Here is a 15,713-nt window from a genome sequence, read left to right as displayed (position 1 = left end):
GTCTACAATACCAGGCAGGCGGGATTCTTGTACATTTGTCAAATCACTTTGCACTGCTGCTATTGTACCCTCAAGATGGGTTATGGTACTTTGAATTTTTCCAAAATCTTCATATGTTTCAAGTTGCAGCTTAATGTTGGCAACACTCCGAGTTATTGCACTCAAAGCATCAGATGATGGCAAGTTGTTCATAAAATTTTCAAGTGTCTCAATTTTTTCTTTAACCTCGGCTATGGCATTGTTCAAGGGGTCCAGATTAGGTATTTGGAGTGATTGAATCTGTTCCTTTAGAGTGGAAATCACTAGATCAAAATCTTCTTGTGATTTTATGCTTTTGACAATTGTTTGGAGCTGTGTCTGGACATTATTTATCTGCTCTTCCAATTGTTGTTTCAATTGCTCAGAGTTGGTGGCCTGGGTCTTAAATTTGACTTGAAGAGCTGCTACAGCCTCTTCTAAACTTTGAAAATTATCTAATGTGGCCAAGTCAGTATATTTTTGAAGCAGCAATTTGAGTTCAGAATCAATTTTAAGAAGAGGGTCCATGCATTGTGATTGCAAATTTGTAATTTCTAGTTGAAGACTGGCATTGAGTGTGGTTTGTAAAGCTTGTAAATCACTTCTTAATTTCTTGACTCTGACATCAAGCATCAGAATCTCATCACTGTGATCTTCATGCCTTGTATGGCCAAATATATCATTAGGCATTTTTGTTTTAGTGGTTATTTATTATTGAATATCTTATTCTTAATTGTATAAAAAAAGGTATAAGCTTGTCATATGATCCAGGGACCTCAATATATAAGCAGTCACCAGCAGAAACAGTATATACAGTGCCAGAAATCATGTTTGAGTGCTTAATTCTATAAATATTTCTCCCTACTGAAATCTTGGCATTACCCTCAGGGGTTGTAATAAATTGTAATTGACCACCTACAGGTAATTGGTAATGATTTAAATTATTGTTAAATATGTACAATGTTTTACCTGTTTCATCATCAACAGCTGTAAGTATGCTGTTCAGATGAATAATTAACAAAGCACTTAGTTTAGATATTATATCAGAAGAGGGTTGTGGTGTTGGTAGGTCCATAATAGCCTGTTTTTTGAACCCAAATAAGTTCATAGGCATGTTTATTTATTTCAAATCATGCTCTGTAATTGGGCATTGATTCCCACTTTTCAAATCACAATGACCCCATGGTAGAGTATGTATGCCACATGAGAAAATGCATCTCTTATCATCATGTGGGTCCAGAGCCACTTTTCTTACAAAATTTGTAGTCAACAAGTGATCCACACTCTGAATTCTGGATTCTGATGTTCTGATTGTGCTACATGATTTGAGGCAATTTTTGTAATCTTCAAATTGGAGCTCTTTTTCCACAGTTACTCTGCCAATGCCCTTGGCCTTTTTTGCAACAGCGCCACTACATGTTTCAAAACTGTACATCTTGGCCCTTAACCCAGCAAATGCCACAATAACATCACCAAGTGTCTCATCTTTTAACTTGCCAGGCACTTTTTTGTTGTGGGGTTTAATTTTTGAATGTTCAGTGGTATCAAAATATTTAAACAATTCAGGCTGGGACATATCTTTATAAACATCTTCTGTTTGAATATCAAGAACAAAACTATCTGTGTCCATGTACATCAGTTTTACACGATCCTTATAAAAAGGCTTCAACACATTATAAAACAATTTTAACATGTGTAATTTGGCCAATTCCAATATCACAGCCCCTACATAAATAGGTTTATCAAACTTGATCTTTGTTTTTTTCATGTTGAAAAGTGCCATATTTTCATCATAAATTCTTCTGTAATTGAAGTTGGGCTTTGCAATCAATTTTTTGCTCCGGCTGGGGTCAGTAATTATTTTAACATCAATATGTTTTCTGACATTTTCAATTGTTTTGCCATACACTGAATTGACCATCAATTTAAACAAAGTTTTATCAAATTGGCTCAATGCAGATGTTCGAAGCTCTGTGTTTGTATCAATATATGGCTTCAACCATCTTGAGTGCCTGAACCTCAAAACGTTTCCAATTTTGGTCACTTGAACACCATGATTCATCAGGAACTGGAGGTTTTTGTAATATATGACATAATCCTGTTTCGGCTCTAGAGTCATCATCAATTTCTTCTGTTTAGAGCCAGGTGAACACTTAACCTCAGGAATTAGGGGCAGATCAGAAAATGTGTTGTGTAAATCATCAGGAATTGTCAGATCAACCTCTAAGAACAGGCCATAGTGACTGTCATCAAAATCCTTAAGATCTTCAATGTTGAAATCTTCAACCCACTCAAGCCCTGCATATGGCAGTTTTTTCATCATAGCATAACCATAGAGCCTGTTTGCATCCACATAAAGTATATAATTTGATGGCAGTGCTGGATCATAATCAGGAATATATTTGTTATTTGCTCTGGCATATCTCTGAGAACATTGCACCATGCCTCCTCTTATACATTGTTCCATAAACAGATACATATCTTGATCCTGGATCAGATCCAATTGCATTTTAGTGTTTAAAAACATTGCAGACCATGCTAGGCCCGGAGCACTGTAAAAATACATTGGATCCAGCTTATAATTTTCCAAGGAAGATTTTCTGAATGCCTGCAGTATATCAGCTAAGAGGGTCACATCAAGTTTTAAATAAGCCTTGTGATAATCACCAAATGTCTGGCATTTTAAATTGTTCCACATCAATTGGGCATGGTGATAATCTTCATCAGTGATTCCAGATGCTCTGATTTTGCTGTAAAACTCTTGTTGTGGTGTCTGAATTTGCATTTGAATATACAGGTACAGTTTCTGTTATGTGGGGCTGTGTAAATTTTGTGCCATTTGGCTTTTTATATTGTGTAAACAATTTGAGGGACAGCTTATAAGAGCCATTTTGTGCATTTAGAATTGCCTGCACATCTGGTTTTATACTGTTCAAAAAATTCTTAATACCACATCTTGGCTCTGATACAAACCGGTAATCCCTAAGTTGGCCATTAAAACTGCTATGGATGGGTGCATAGCGTGGCTGCTTTGCTGGTCCAGCATTAACAGGTGTTTCATGCTTCCTTTTCAGACCAGATGTAGATGGTTGTGGGGGCAATGTTGATGACTGTGCAGAACAAGTACCTTTATGTTTATATGTGAAATATTCCATGCTATATTTTCTATGGCATCTTGGGCATATTTTTGTGGGAGTTCTGCTTTTGTCTAGATTACAATTCTTTTCATGCTTAGCCCAATTGGGGCTAGATATATTCTTTTTGCATTGATTACAATATTTTTGATTTGGCATTTTTGTTGTTGTTTATTATATAAGATTTCCTGGGGTCCAAATCAAAATTCTATGCTTAATAAAAAATATCAGTTGGGTTCAGCAGTGTGATTTGTGTGTGTGTGTGTGTGTGTGTGTGTGTGTGTGTGTGTGTGTGTGTGTGTGTGTGTGTGTGTGTGTATGTGTGTTAATATTTTTTGGCTTTGGTATTTATATAAAATTTCTTTGGGTTCAAATCAAAACTCTATACTTAATAAACCTATGACAGGTTGTCAAAAATTCTGTATATTAAATCAAATAGATTTGTAATTCAATTTATACAAATTTGCAATATTTTTGTGTTTAAAAAATATGAGCAACACTGCAACAACACACCCTTACTCTTCAACAACTCTCACAATACTGGCTGATATGCAATGCAAAATCTCTTTATATAGCCTAAGCACAGACCGCATTGAAAGCATCTGAAACAATAAGCCAATCAGAATATAACACATCATCACATTATGTCATAACCAACCAATCAGAAAACAACACATGTCTAATAATTTATTGCATAATATTAGGTAATAATTTGTTGCAAAACATGATGCAATATAAATAAACCAGAAATAGGCCACAAGTGGACCGGAAGTGGACCGGAAGTGGACCGGAAGTAGGCAAACCGGAAGTGGACCGGAAGTGAACCGGAAGTGGACCGGAAGTAAATATGTGTGTGTGTGTGTGTGTGTTAATACGTTTGGCTTAGTTTTAAGTGTAGCCAAAAGAAAATATCAAGAGGGGCATATTTTTAACAAATTTATGGACAACAATCTCACAGAAGTGCCTTTTATAAGTGTAGGCAAATCAATCTGAGGGGGGTCATACTTTCCCGGGAAATTCCCGAGGGCATTTTTACAAAAATCTTGGATTAGGCAGGGTTCCACACTTGAGAAAAAAGCTCACATGGGCATGTTGAGCCTGTTTTAAGTGTAGGCAAATCTGCCTGAGGGGGGTTCATACTTTCTCGTGCTGGTTGTAGTACAAATTACACTACTCACCTCTTCATTTATTTGACATTAATTTCTTTGCCAGGACATTTGTTCTTACACAAATTATGCCGATCTTAACTACACGTGAGCTAGATAATGAATACGTGCTGTTAAATCTCTATTCTTTTCTTTTATCTATTCGTGTGCAATAATAACAATTTATATATTTTAATTCGTATTTATTTAATTTAATATAATTATTTTAGCTTAAACATTATTATTATTCCTGAGACACTTGGTTCGGACTCCCCTCCCCCCGAAATATATTTCTACATGTTCTACATACTTGCTTGGTCACACCAAGTTGAAGTTGATGTGAATCTCTTTTCTGCATTTGTGGATGCAAAAGACCATGAACGACTAATGAGAATTAGTGACGTCCCTTTTCTCGTGGCCAGTACGCCCCTGTTCTAGAGTCATTATATAAAGTGCAGAGGTGAAGCTGGAGAATGGTTATCCATGCACACAAACGTAGCTGTGTTACGTTAGTTGCTACAACAACCGTGACGTCACTGCTTAGGTTGAGAGTTTTGTCATACGCGACTGCAGTGCTACGGGCAGACAAAGCCATCTACTGCAGTTGCCTTCGAGGAATTGAACTGAACGCGTATTCTAACCAGTGTCGTTTCCTTTCGTGCAGTTTTAAGATAAATGCTAATCCTATTTAAGATTTAATGTGTGTTCTGTTAGAAACCCAATTTTCACGTTGGAAAGACGAATGAATGTTTTCAGGCCCGTACCTAGAAAGGCGGCAAGGAGACCATGCCCCTCCCCCTCGAGCCATGAAATATTTTGATGCACACCTACAAAAATAACAAGGATAATTTTTAAGATTTTGCAAGAATTTTGATTTTCTTCTTGTATAAATGAATGGGTTGTCTCTGGAGGGAGGCAGACTCCAGAAGTCTGCAGTCTACTATATTTAGTTTTATAACCATTTATGCGAAGCTACTAAATGTTCCAATTTGGTCGGTAGAGTTCACCATATTTACTCCCTGTTTTGACTTTTTTCGAACTGAAGTCTTGATGAGAAAATGTCCTCTTTTTGCGGATAATTCACATTCAGACATGTTCTTCATTATAAGAATAATTCCATAGCGTTGGTGGGCACATTCAGGGTACGAATTCCCTTGGTGGAAGGGGGATCTTCCACCTTCCCACCAACGATCTTGTTCTATTAAAATTTTTCCCCCCATTAAAATTTTCCGAGGGTAAGAGTTTGTGTCATAACAACAAAGATAAGCAATTAGTTTGGACTTCAAACATACTTTACTGAGAATAACATCATAAACACATACAAAAAAGGAATAACAAAGAATGATGTCAGCCTGTGTGTGAATGTTGCATACATCTCTCTTCTCTCTGTCTGTCTCTCTCTCTCTCTCTCTCTCTTTAGGGCTGGTAACAGCACGGGGTAAAAACGTACTTCTACAGTCATAGATAAGATTTTAAAATTATATCAAATTGGACTAGTAAGAAATGGAGCCGTAGCTGCGAAGGTGGTTGTCATTGTCACCCTAGGTTCCTGGAAATAAGACCGACCTGTAATTTCTCCTCTTTTTCTCACCTCCTTTCGTCGGAAATAAAACATAGCACTTACATGTTAATGTAATAGGAAACTAATGTCTTCTTCAAGTTTAAGTTTTTTTGTTTTGTTTGTTTTGTTTCTAATTTTTTGCCCTCCACCTAGTTATCTTAAATTTGCAATCGATTTTGCAGATGTTAAAAGCACAACGAATACAGGAAAAGGCAAAATACGCAGATGACTCCTACAAAACAGGAATACTCTCCATAAACTTACCTCCTTTGGGCTCTTGCGGTAGCCACGTTAGAGCAGCCTGTTCCTTTTCCAGCTCAATCAGTGTTGCCAATCGTGAACACTGCTGAGCCCTGAAATCTTTCGTCTCCTCGCAGTGTTTCAATCCGCATAACTGGAACTCTTCACTGCGTCCCTTGCATTCTCTTCCTCCGTTCTCAGGCCTGAAGGAAACAGGAAGTAATGAAAACGCCAACTTGCAGTGGTAATAGAGCATTAGACATCAATGGATTCTAACGTACAAGCATTAACCATGGAACTGTTTGCTTAAAATTAAAGCAACGATAATTGATTTGGTTGATTTAGTATATTTTACTTCGTTTTTTGTGCCTCTTGGCTAATTTGCGAAGATGGGGATGAGTGATGAAATTGATGAATGGATATTCACAAACAACCAAGCCCGAGCGGGATTCGAACCCGAGACCCTTGGCGTCGCAGCGCGATGTGCTAACCACTCGGCCACAGGGTCCGGCTAAAGCAACGATAAATCCTCTCGATTGTTGGTTTTGAGAAACAATTTCAAAGAGCCAACTTAATCATCTTCAAGAATAATATGAATAAGTTCTTCCAGCCAAAACCTTTGACGCCAGAGAACGCACGCCACTCTAGCAGCCTATCAACTCAGTTGTATCAAATTCATTTTTTTATGCAAGTAAAATTCAAATGGAAATTCAATAACATCAGCAAAACATCTATCATAACTAACTTTCCTGGCCCATTGTTATTTCAAATATTTTGGCTAAAAATTTCTTCATCATTCACTTATATAGAAAACGAATTTCAAATCTATGTCACTAGTGAATTTATCACTCACGGTCACCTTTCACAAAAAGGATGCTCGTTTTGTAACTAATCTGCTCATTATCAACATACATATGTAACCCTAATCTGTAACACTGAGTGATTAATTTCAACTTCCTCCTAAAAACGTAGTTGAAACGTAGAGATATTACATTTTTAATAACTAAAAGTTCATTTCTAGCATTATTGTTATTAATTCTACAGCGCCATGGCTACATTGATAATCTTTGAAAAGCTTTACAGATGATTAACCATTTATTTTTTTAATGCCATTTAAGGCAACACCATCCTGATATTTTATATAAAAATTTTCAACGGGCAAAAATCCCATTTCTGATATCCATATCAACACTTATTTCTGAACTTAAAACTACGATTATGTGGGGTTTGTATAGATTTGCCGGGAAACATAACTTTACAACATAAATATTTTCATAACTCCCAGATACCAAAATAAACCACAAAATCTTAGTATCATAGGAGAACATAACTTCTTGAGGAAAGGGAATAGCATGCAGATTACTGTGCTTGGAACAAGATGAAAGACAACACAACCAGTACTCGGCAACTTTGGCTAGAAATCACTTGGAGGCGGTGTGAGGCCAATAAAAGAAGAAAATATGTTCTTTGGATTTAAATATTTATTTTCGAGTTTCCGTACTTTCTGAGTAGTCACTAGCAATATTGGCGGGAACCAGAGTAGAATCTAAGTGCTTTTGTTTTCTTTTCTAAAAAATGTTCATTAGAACACCGTTTTCCCTCAAACAGCAGGCATATAATTCTCTTAACGACTGGAAGAAACTTATATTAAATGCAAAAGGGCATCAGGGATAATAAATCAAAAGAAATTTGAATTAAACATGTTTCTCGCGAAGGGGAAACTCTTTTGTTCTTACAGGACGCAAAAAAAGGGAGAGACGCGCGTAGCTTTTTGATCTAGCCGGGATGTTCGTTCGCTTTCATTAAGCCCTAAAAGAACGATTTGCACGATTCTAACCTTAATTAGAAGCAGGCGTTGACTCCCATCCCAGCCTTGCCACTTTTGCAATCGATCTGCTGGAATCTTGGATACCTCCAGAAGCGAGAGAGAGAAAGAGAGAGAGAGAGAGAGAGAGAGAGAGGAGAGAGAGAGAGAGAGAGAGAGAGAGAGAGAGAGAGAGAGAGGAGACTTCCAGCTAAACAAGCAAGGATTAATTTCTCCAGGTTCTCCAGCTGCAATTATATTCCTGGATAAGAACTCGGTTTCCATTAGGATGATGCATATCCTGGAGATCTGGGAGGAAACAAAACACTTCAGTAGATTTCCAAAACATGCTCTTTGGAGATAAAGAGTTCACGAGATGCGGGAACCAGTGGGAACTGTTGGTTATGCCGAGTTAAGTGAATCCCCTTGAATAATCTGCAGTTAAACCATTACCACAAATCATTTTCTTGGTACATTAATTTTTTAAAAAAGAAAACTCCTTGATATCTGGATTGTGAGGTAAGGTAAATTTATATGAATGAAAACATAACAGGATACATATCTGCTGATTTTTTTTTTAGGAAACTACCTAATTCAAGGCGACCATTTTTTGTATTTTCCTTACATTGCGTCCATTGTCTGCCATTTGTGACCACAATGAGGACGATGTTATCTTTACGGAAATGCATGGTCGCCGGCAATGAAAATGATACATCTAGATCCGGATATACTCCCTTCCTTGCAAGGCGTTGTGTGTTTTGCCTAAGTCTATGGCGATAAGTGGATTTTAATAGCAAATGGTTCAATGGAACCTTCTAGTAACGCCGAAGAGTTCTACAACACGCGTAACGACTTGTAGGGCAGCGAGTATTTTAGGATCTAGGCAGTGGCGGCGATTGGGTTCCAAAACTGGGGGGTGGGGGCAAATTGACGAAACTAGGGGACAAACTAGGAGACTTTCCCTTGGCAGATAAGGTTTAGCATAGTGCGAGAGCAAAAGTTGCAAAAAGTGGGAGGCAACTGCCCCCCTCGCCTCCCTAATTGCCGCCATTAGATCTAGGTTTCCCATTTTTATTGCCGGCAACTGTACACAAAACATAGGAAAATTATTAAAGATTAATGTTTATCTCTGTCACCTGGGATTGTTGCAGTTCCTTGTTCTAAAGCTGACACCAGCGCCGCAGGACCTCGAGCATGGACCCCACTCGCTCCACTGACTCCAACCGCCGTCCCTTGGATTGTGAACCACGGGGTCAAAAGTGAAGCGACGCCTGTCCACCGCCTCGCAAAACCCATTCAGGCACCACTAAAAGCGACGACCATATAATTACTATGCACTAAATTTGAAACAGTAATTTTTTTTATAATATTACCTTAAATTATTTACTCAAGAGTAGAAGATCCTGGAATAAACAAATGGCATTGGATTATTATAGTATGGCAACCTCCGTGGCGGAGTGGGTATCACACCGCTACGACGACAAGGGTCCCGGATTCGAATCCTGGCCTTGGCATGGGTTTTTCTTTGTGAGTGTCCCTTCATGATCCATCATTATCACTCATCCCCATTTTTTTTATTTGCTTCATTTTTACTTCGCTTCTTGTGCCACTTTTGGCTAATTTGCGAAGATGGGGATGAGTGATGATATGATGAAATTGATGAATGGACACTCCCAAACATCCATGCCAAGGCCGGGATTCGAATCCGGGACCCCTAAAATAAACAAAACTTGGCAAAGTTGAAGTAATGGTTTTGAATATGGAGCCGTGAGTAGGCGCGGTATTTTCATCCCTAATAGGTGGGTTTTATGTGACGTCAGGATGTGCACAGCCGCCATGTTTGTGGCCAATTTTATTTGTCGTTTTTAAGGAAATATCCACCACGTAGCGTTCGTTACGACTGCACCAACGGAACGTTTGTTTTAAATGAAGAATGGCTGTGCTAGTATCTCCCGCCCGCCGGCTTGAATTTTGTATTCATACAAGAACTGGCCTCAATCATGGCTGCTCGAAGCCACAATGTAACAGTTTGTGACGTAGGTGAAACACGCCTATATTATTGAAGGCTAACTTGTATCATCGAATTATCAGGCTGGGGAATATTTGTTAAAGTTTAATTCAAATTAATCTTTATGCTCATGATAGGCTAATCGGAATTGGACCTACAGTTTAAATTTGGATCCGAACCACTGTACAACATGTCTCAAAAGGGAATCGAACACGAGACCTCTTGAGAGAATTGATTTTTGTTATCTTTGTTTATTCAATTCACTCATATCTGATCGTTCAGTTTATCTAAGCAATGGGAGGAATTATGTCAACGACATAATAATAACAATGTATGCCAGCCTTGGACCCGACCCAACTGCAAGTTCTGGATCCGCCACTGTTCGCGAGCGGATAGCGACAGCTATAACAGCTTGGAAATACAACAAACCTGACCTGCCTAACCTACTCACGTATGCATCTAACAGCAGAAACAAACATGAGAATAGGTTAGGTTTAGTGCTCTCAGCGTGTCTTGCACAGTACACAATAAGTAAGTGACGTCATAACATCACTACATTCTACTTTGGCGTTAACGTGCTTGAAAGGTAAGGATGGGGTGTTGAATAGCATGTATGTTCTCCCTTAACTCGAAAAAGCACTCCTCGATGGAGCCGTGGTAAGGTCGTCGCCTTGTACTCAAGAGGATCCAAGTTCGATACCTGGAACATAGTGGTTCGGTTCTCACTTTAATTTGTACTGTCTGGCTGCCTTAGCTGAGACCATGGACGAAACTGCGCATGCGTTAACTGGACGGGTTCATTGATAAAATAGGGGTGACGTTACTTTGCTCAGGAAGCGAGTTCCGTGAAAATCGTCTGCTGCGGAAACAACAATGAAGTTTTAAATGTAGTAACATCGCCGCCAAAATACGTAGAGATGTTTACTAATTATGTAAGGGTACAGAATGAAAAAAGAAATTGCCATCCATATACTATATAAGCAAACAGAATATATCAGGAAGGTATTCATCACGTCACATTAGTAGATAAACTTGTTTGTAAACCAGTAACTTTATTTTCGATCATTCAATTAAATTGATCTCCTTAGTAAATATTATAATTAGCACAAATGTAAACAACAGTAATCAGGATAGTATTCACTAATAATGGTATTATTATACATAGTATTATAAATATAATAAAGAAAATGTAGTAACTGAATGGAATTTATGGCATTGTGTATTATATCGAGGGCGTTTTGTAGAATGTGCAACAGGGACCAAAACGTCACAGTTTTCTTTGTTCCACTTCGAAACGGTTTGTTACGAATTGTAAGAGCCAACACAACACAGCAAGCAGTAATAAAAAACAACAAGCGAACCCATGAAAGCAAAATGCCACAGAGAGTGGTTTGGTGGTTCTGCCTGCTTCCCCTCTCGCGTTTGGAATCGTACTTTCCAGCTAGTTTCGTTTCCCTTGGCCGGACTGTAGGTCCAGTCCCAATTGGGTTTTCAATGCATAAAAGTGGACTTCAAACAATAACTCAATAACTCTAAAGAGCCTCCCAGATGGCGCAGTGGTAGCGTCGTCGCCTTGTAATCAGGGGTCAGGGTTCGATTTCCAGTGGAGGCACATAGTGGTTAGGATCCCACTTTAAAATGTAGGTCCAGTCCCGATTAGCCTTACTGTGCATAAAGTGGACTTAAAACACCAAATCAACCATCAATCAATCTAAAACTCAAATAGTAAACCTCAGTATGAGAAGACCCTGTGTTTTCTATGTGCAAGCTTATCCTCCTGTTTTCGACCAGAATTTTTTCCCACACGATGCAATGCGATGACCAAGTGGCAAAATGCAAGAACAAATTACAGCCCGTTAGTGACGCTTTGGTTAGCCAACGGGATGCTGGGTCCAGGATGTTGGAGAATTCATGACCGTGCTCTCAACTATCTCCATAATTTATGGCTATTCCAGAGGGATGGTAATTGCAATTTTTTTTCCAGTGCGCTCAGAGATGATAGCTGGGTTGCATATTTTCCACTCACGGGCAACATAAAAAAAACAACAGAAATCTGCACCATCACATTAACGCGTAATGACTTGTTTGTTCGTTAAAAGGTCCTACTGTTGTGAATATTAATCGAGCAATCCTCCGTATTCATATATTTTACATGGTTTTCCAATCTCTTTAAATTAATCGCGGCGATGAGGATGATTGACGCCTTGATAATATGTAAAACTACCTTTTGTCTGTGAACACACGCTTGCTATCAGTGAACAATGTTAATTTTTTTGCTACTAGATGGCAGGAACATGAACTGGACATTCCCACCGTTTGAAAGCAAAGCTTCGAGCCCAGCTGGACCACCTCGGAAGGTGGATTAAAGCACAGTGCATCGTTTCGTTTACCGTTTACCGAAGCAAGCATGTAAATTGTATATATTTATATTTCAGCATAAGGCGCTGAATATAACGCTGTGTCAACCTAAGCATCTGTCGAACCAGATCCTTAATGTTGCTCAAAATCGAAGTTTGCGTGACTCGAATTTTGAGTTGCACTTGTTTCAAAGACTTCCACACCAGAAAGATTTATTCTGCATCTGAAGTACATACATACCGACATGGTATGTACCTAGGTATTATTGTATAATTGTATTTGTGTATTATTGTATTATTTACATTTGTCATTGATAATGAAAGAAATTCTATAAACAATACCACACAAAAGAAGAAAGAAGGCAAATACTGGTGTTATATTTCAGTTAATTTTGTTCAAAGGAATTCTGCTAAAGAAAACTACATTTTCCAGTAGCGACTTGTTCATAAAATTTCACACTTAAGGGGATGTTCAACCCTGAGGTAGCTTTGTTGTTTCTCCCATTCGAAAATGTTTACTTCCCCTTCTCCATTATTTCCCTGCTCACTTCGTATTTCCGTCTTCTCTTCCTTCTTCTTTGTGGAGACAAAATCGATCCTGAAACACCTGAATGTTATCGGATAGTAGAAAGCTAGGGAAATTAATTAACAGTGTAATAAACCCTTCTTATGGTAACCTAGCATCACACAATACAGGTATACGTAATGTTTCCTGAAGCCTTCCTTACCTTATCCACCCCACACTCCGTCCCTTCCAGGGGTGGTCCTTTCTTCGTCTTGCAGATTTGAGGGTTGCTCGCGTGCCCGCACCAGAGATGGCTGCAGGGGTTGTGGATATCAAAACTCCTACACATGGAGTACCTGGAAAAATGTTCTCCCTTTGATTCTCAAATTATGGTAAAAACCAACAATTTCACACTTAATTGGCCCTTAGAATAAGTTACTGGCACAAGGAGGATCAGTATTAACGAAAAAGTTCTTGACAATGTTTTTTTTAATTGGCTCACAATACTCTGCCACAGGTTTGACGCTGATGTTTCCAATTAAGCAAGTCATCTCACTTTTCCTTACTTCATGGATTGTTTTGACACTTAAAAATATCCAAAATTACTGCTATCATATTCCAAACAAAGTATTTAAAAATGAAATTCAAATATTTCAATCAAAAATAGTTAATACCCACTATTCGTTTAATTATAGAATGAAATCAGGATGAGAAAATATTATTATTATATATGCGGCGCCATCTATCTATCACGAATGGAACAAAATGTGTCGGACACAACCTACGTATTTTCAGACGTCGAATTCGAATCTGCAATAAAAAATATGGGTTCCCTTTAAAGTTGCCCCCTGCCCCACCCCCTGGGGTGGCGGGGTGGGTTCATTGTAGCGTAGGTGACTTGCCCCCACAATACTATTATACTTTCATATGGAACATTTTTTCATTCGATGCATATTTCTAGCGATATTTTGATTTGTCAAGTTACATGGGACCTCCTGTATATGAAACAATGTAAATTTCCTACAGCGTCGAAGTAAACGAAATAATTATTATACAGGGTGGTCCAAAAGTATGGAGACACCCGAATAAAAGTTGAATGACATACTGTTCCGCAAAACTAACACTGTACGTTTGTAAAGGGGAGGGGGGGATGTTATAGGACATATGACGATGACGGCCGCCATCTTTAAACCCAACAACTGATATTAGCAAAATATTTGATTTTTAGATTTGTGTATTTCTTCTTAAACTCATCATGGAATTCATTCTAGTGTGACATTGGCATGCACACTCACATATACAGATATAATTATCTTGCCCACGGGTATTTCGAGTTTTGTAAACATCTCGATCCAAGCGCCAATCAAAATGCCATAAACAGCTGCAGTGCTAGGATTAACTGAATCAATTTCCCTTGCCACCAGATACACGTCATATCCAACAGCATCAGATTCTCTCCCTCTTAAAATTTTAATCTTCCACGCACTCAAAACAAGATTATCTTTTCCATTTCAAATCGATTTTAGCGTCCCTGTGGATTCAAGCTAAACGTTACTCTTAAATGTATGCTTGAAAATTGAAATGGCTATAAAAGAAATCACAACATATTCCTAGGAACTTAAATGATGAGCTGTCTGTCCATATTCATGGGCATACGGAAATGAAGGGACAAGACATTGACACAGCTCTCCTAGGAAGTGAATATTAGAGAAAAATTACATATTTCAAATATGTAATTTCAGTTCAACACCAACCCGTTGTACAAATGATTTGAATCAAGACTGCTTCGTCATAGATAAGAATGTCACAGTTAGATGTTGAAACAGTGATTTTTGGACAGTGCAGTACAATTTTGAAAAAGGTGCTGTGCTGCCCTCCTTGTCTCTGCCTTCTAAGGGTGGCAAAAATATATATCCAATAAAAGCACACATCAAACAACAATAAATTATATTAATTTTTCTCGATACATGCATTAGATCTTAGAGTTAACTAATTGTTTTCCCATGATAAGTCTATGATTACAAGAATTCTATTGTAAGAATATTATATGTTGTTGTTTTAGTTTTCTACCTGGCATGAACGTTTAATAAAATATATTGTGTTAAAAAAAGAAATATTATTGACCAAAATGTTCATGCGTTTGTTTGTTTGTGGAGAGAGAGAGAGAGAGAGAGAGAGAGATGTATTTCTTATTTTCAGTTCATCTTTCATTCTTGGCTAATCGAAACGATGAGGATGAATGTAAATTAGATGAAAATTCATGAAGGGGCATCCTACAAGACCACCGATACCCAGGCCAGAACAACAACAACAAAAAAAAGACAGAAAACAGAATATACATTTACATACATACATACTGATTATAATGAGTAAAATACCAAGAGGTGTTGGATTTGCATTGTTTTATAATTGTTCTAATGACTCTTGCCAGTCAACCATTTTCATTCATCCAAATTAATTTGAAATTGTTTCATACTGTTTCAATTCTTTGAGTGAAAATTGGACTAGGTCGTATAAGGGGCTACCGGGTGTAATATATGAGCCGTCTCCAGTAAGAAATCATGAGTCGAGATTCTCTGACGACTTACCCCTCTCCGAACTCCATTCGGCACTGCTCGTCCATCGTAAAGGTAGCGTGGAGTCTGGACGTCAAGTGTGTCACCGTGGTGGCGGACGGGGAATTTTTCAAACATCCCCATCTCCTGAAAGTTGATTAAGAAGTGTTATGAAGACAAGAGATTTAGGATGAATTTTTTTTGTTAAAAAAAATGGAACAGTGGTACCAAGAAGAGAGAGACCAGGTCAACTCTTGAACTAAAGTGAACAGTCATTTGTTTTCCCCTCTCGCTTCGCTTTTTCACCACTGAATCACCTTTAAATTCTACGCCCATGCTTCCGGCTTTCCCCTTCATGAAGACAGAAACACTTGGCCCTGATTAAA

General features: G+C 38.2%; 1 protein-coding gene across 1 annotated transcript in view; it reads right to left on the bottom strand.

Moving 5' to 3' along the window:
* The window catches only part of LOC145995052 (A disintegrin and metalloproteinase with thrombospondin motifs 3-like), a 101,169-nt gene that overhangs the window by 48,625 nt on the left and 36,831 nt on the right, over window positions 1-15,713 (bottom strand). The window contains exons 6-9 of the mRNA XM_083131583.1: window positions 15,361-15,474; window positions 12,996-13,128; window positions 9,039-9,208; window positions 6,123-6,301 (exon numbers count right to left, since the gene is read on the bottom strand). Coding sequence (XP_082987709.1) covers window positions 6,123-6,301; window positions 9,039-9,208; window positions 12,996-13,128; window positions 15,361-15,474 — 596 coding nt within the window. The remainder of the gene's footprint in view (window positions 1-6,122; window positions 6,302-9,038; window positions 9,209-12,995; window positions 13,129-15,360; window positions 15,475-15,713) is intronic.

This window comes from Lepisma saccharinum, chromosome 11 (assembly GCF_977018435.1).
Source record: "Lepisma saccharinum chromosome 11, izLepSacc3.1, whole genome shotgun sequence".
NCBI lineage: Eukaryota > Metazoa > Arthropoda > Insecta > Zygentoma > Lepismatidae > Lepisma > Lepisma saccharinum.
This window is presented reverse-complemented; position numbering and strand designations above follow the sequence as displayed.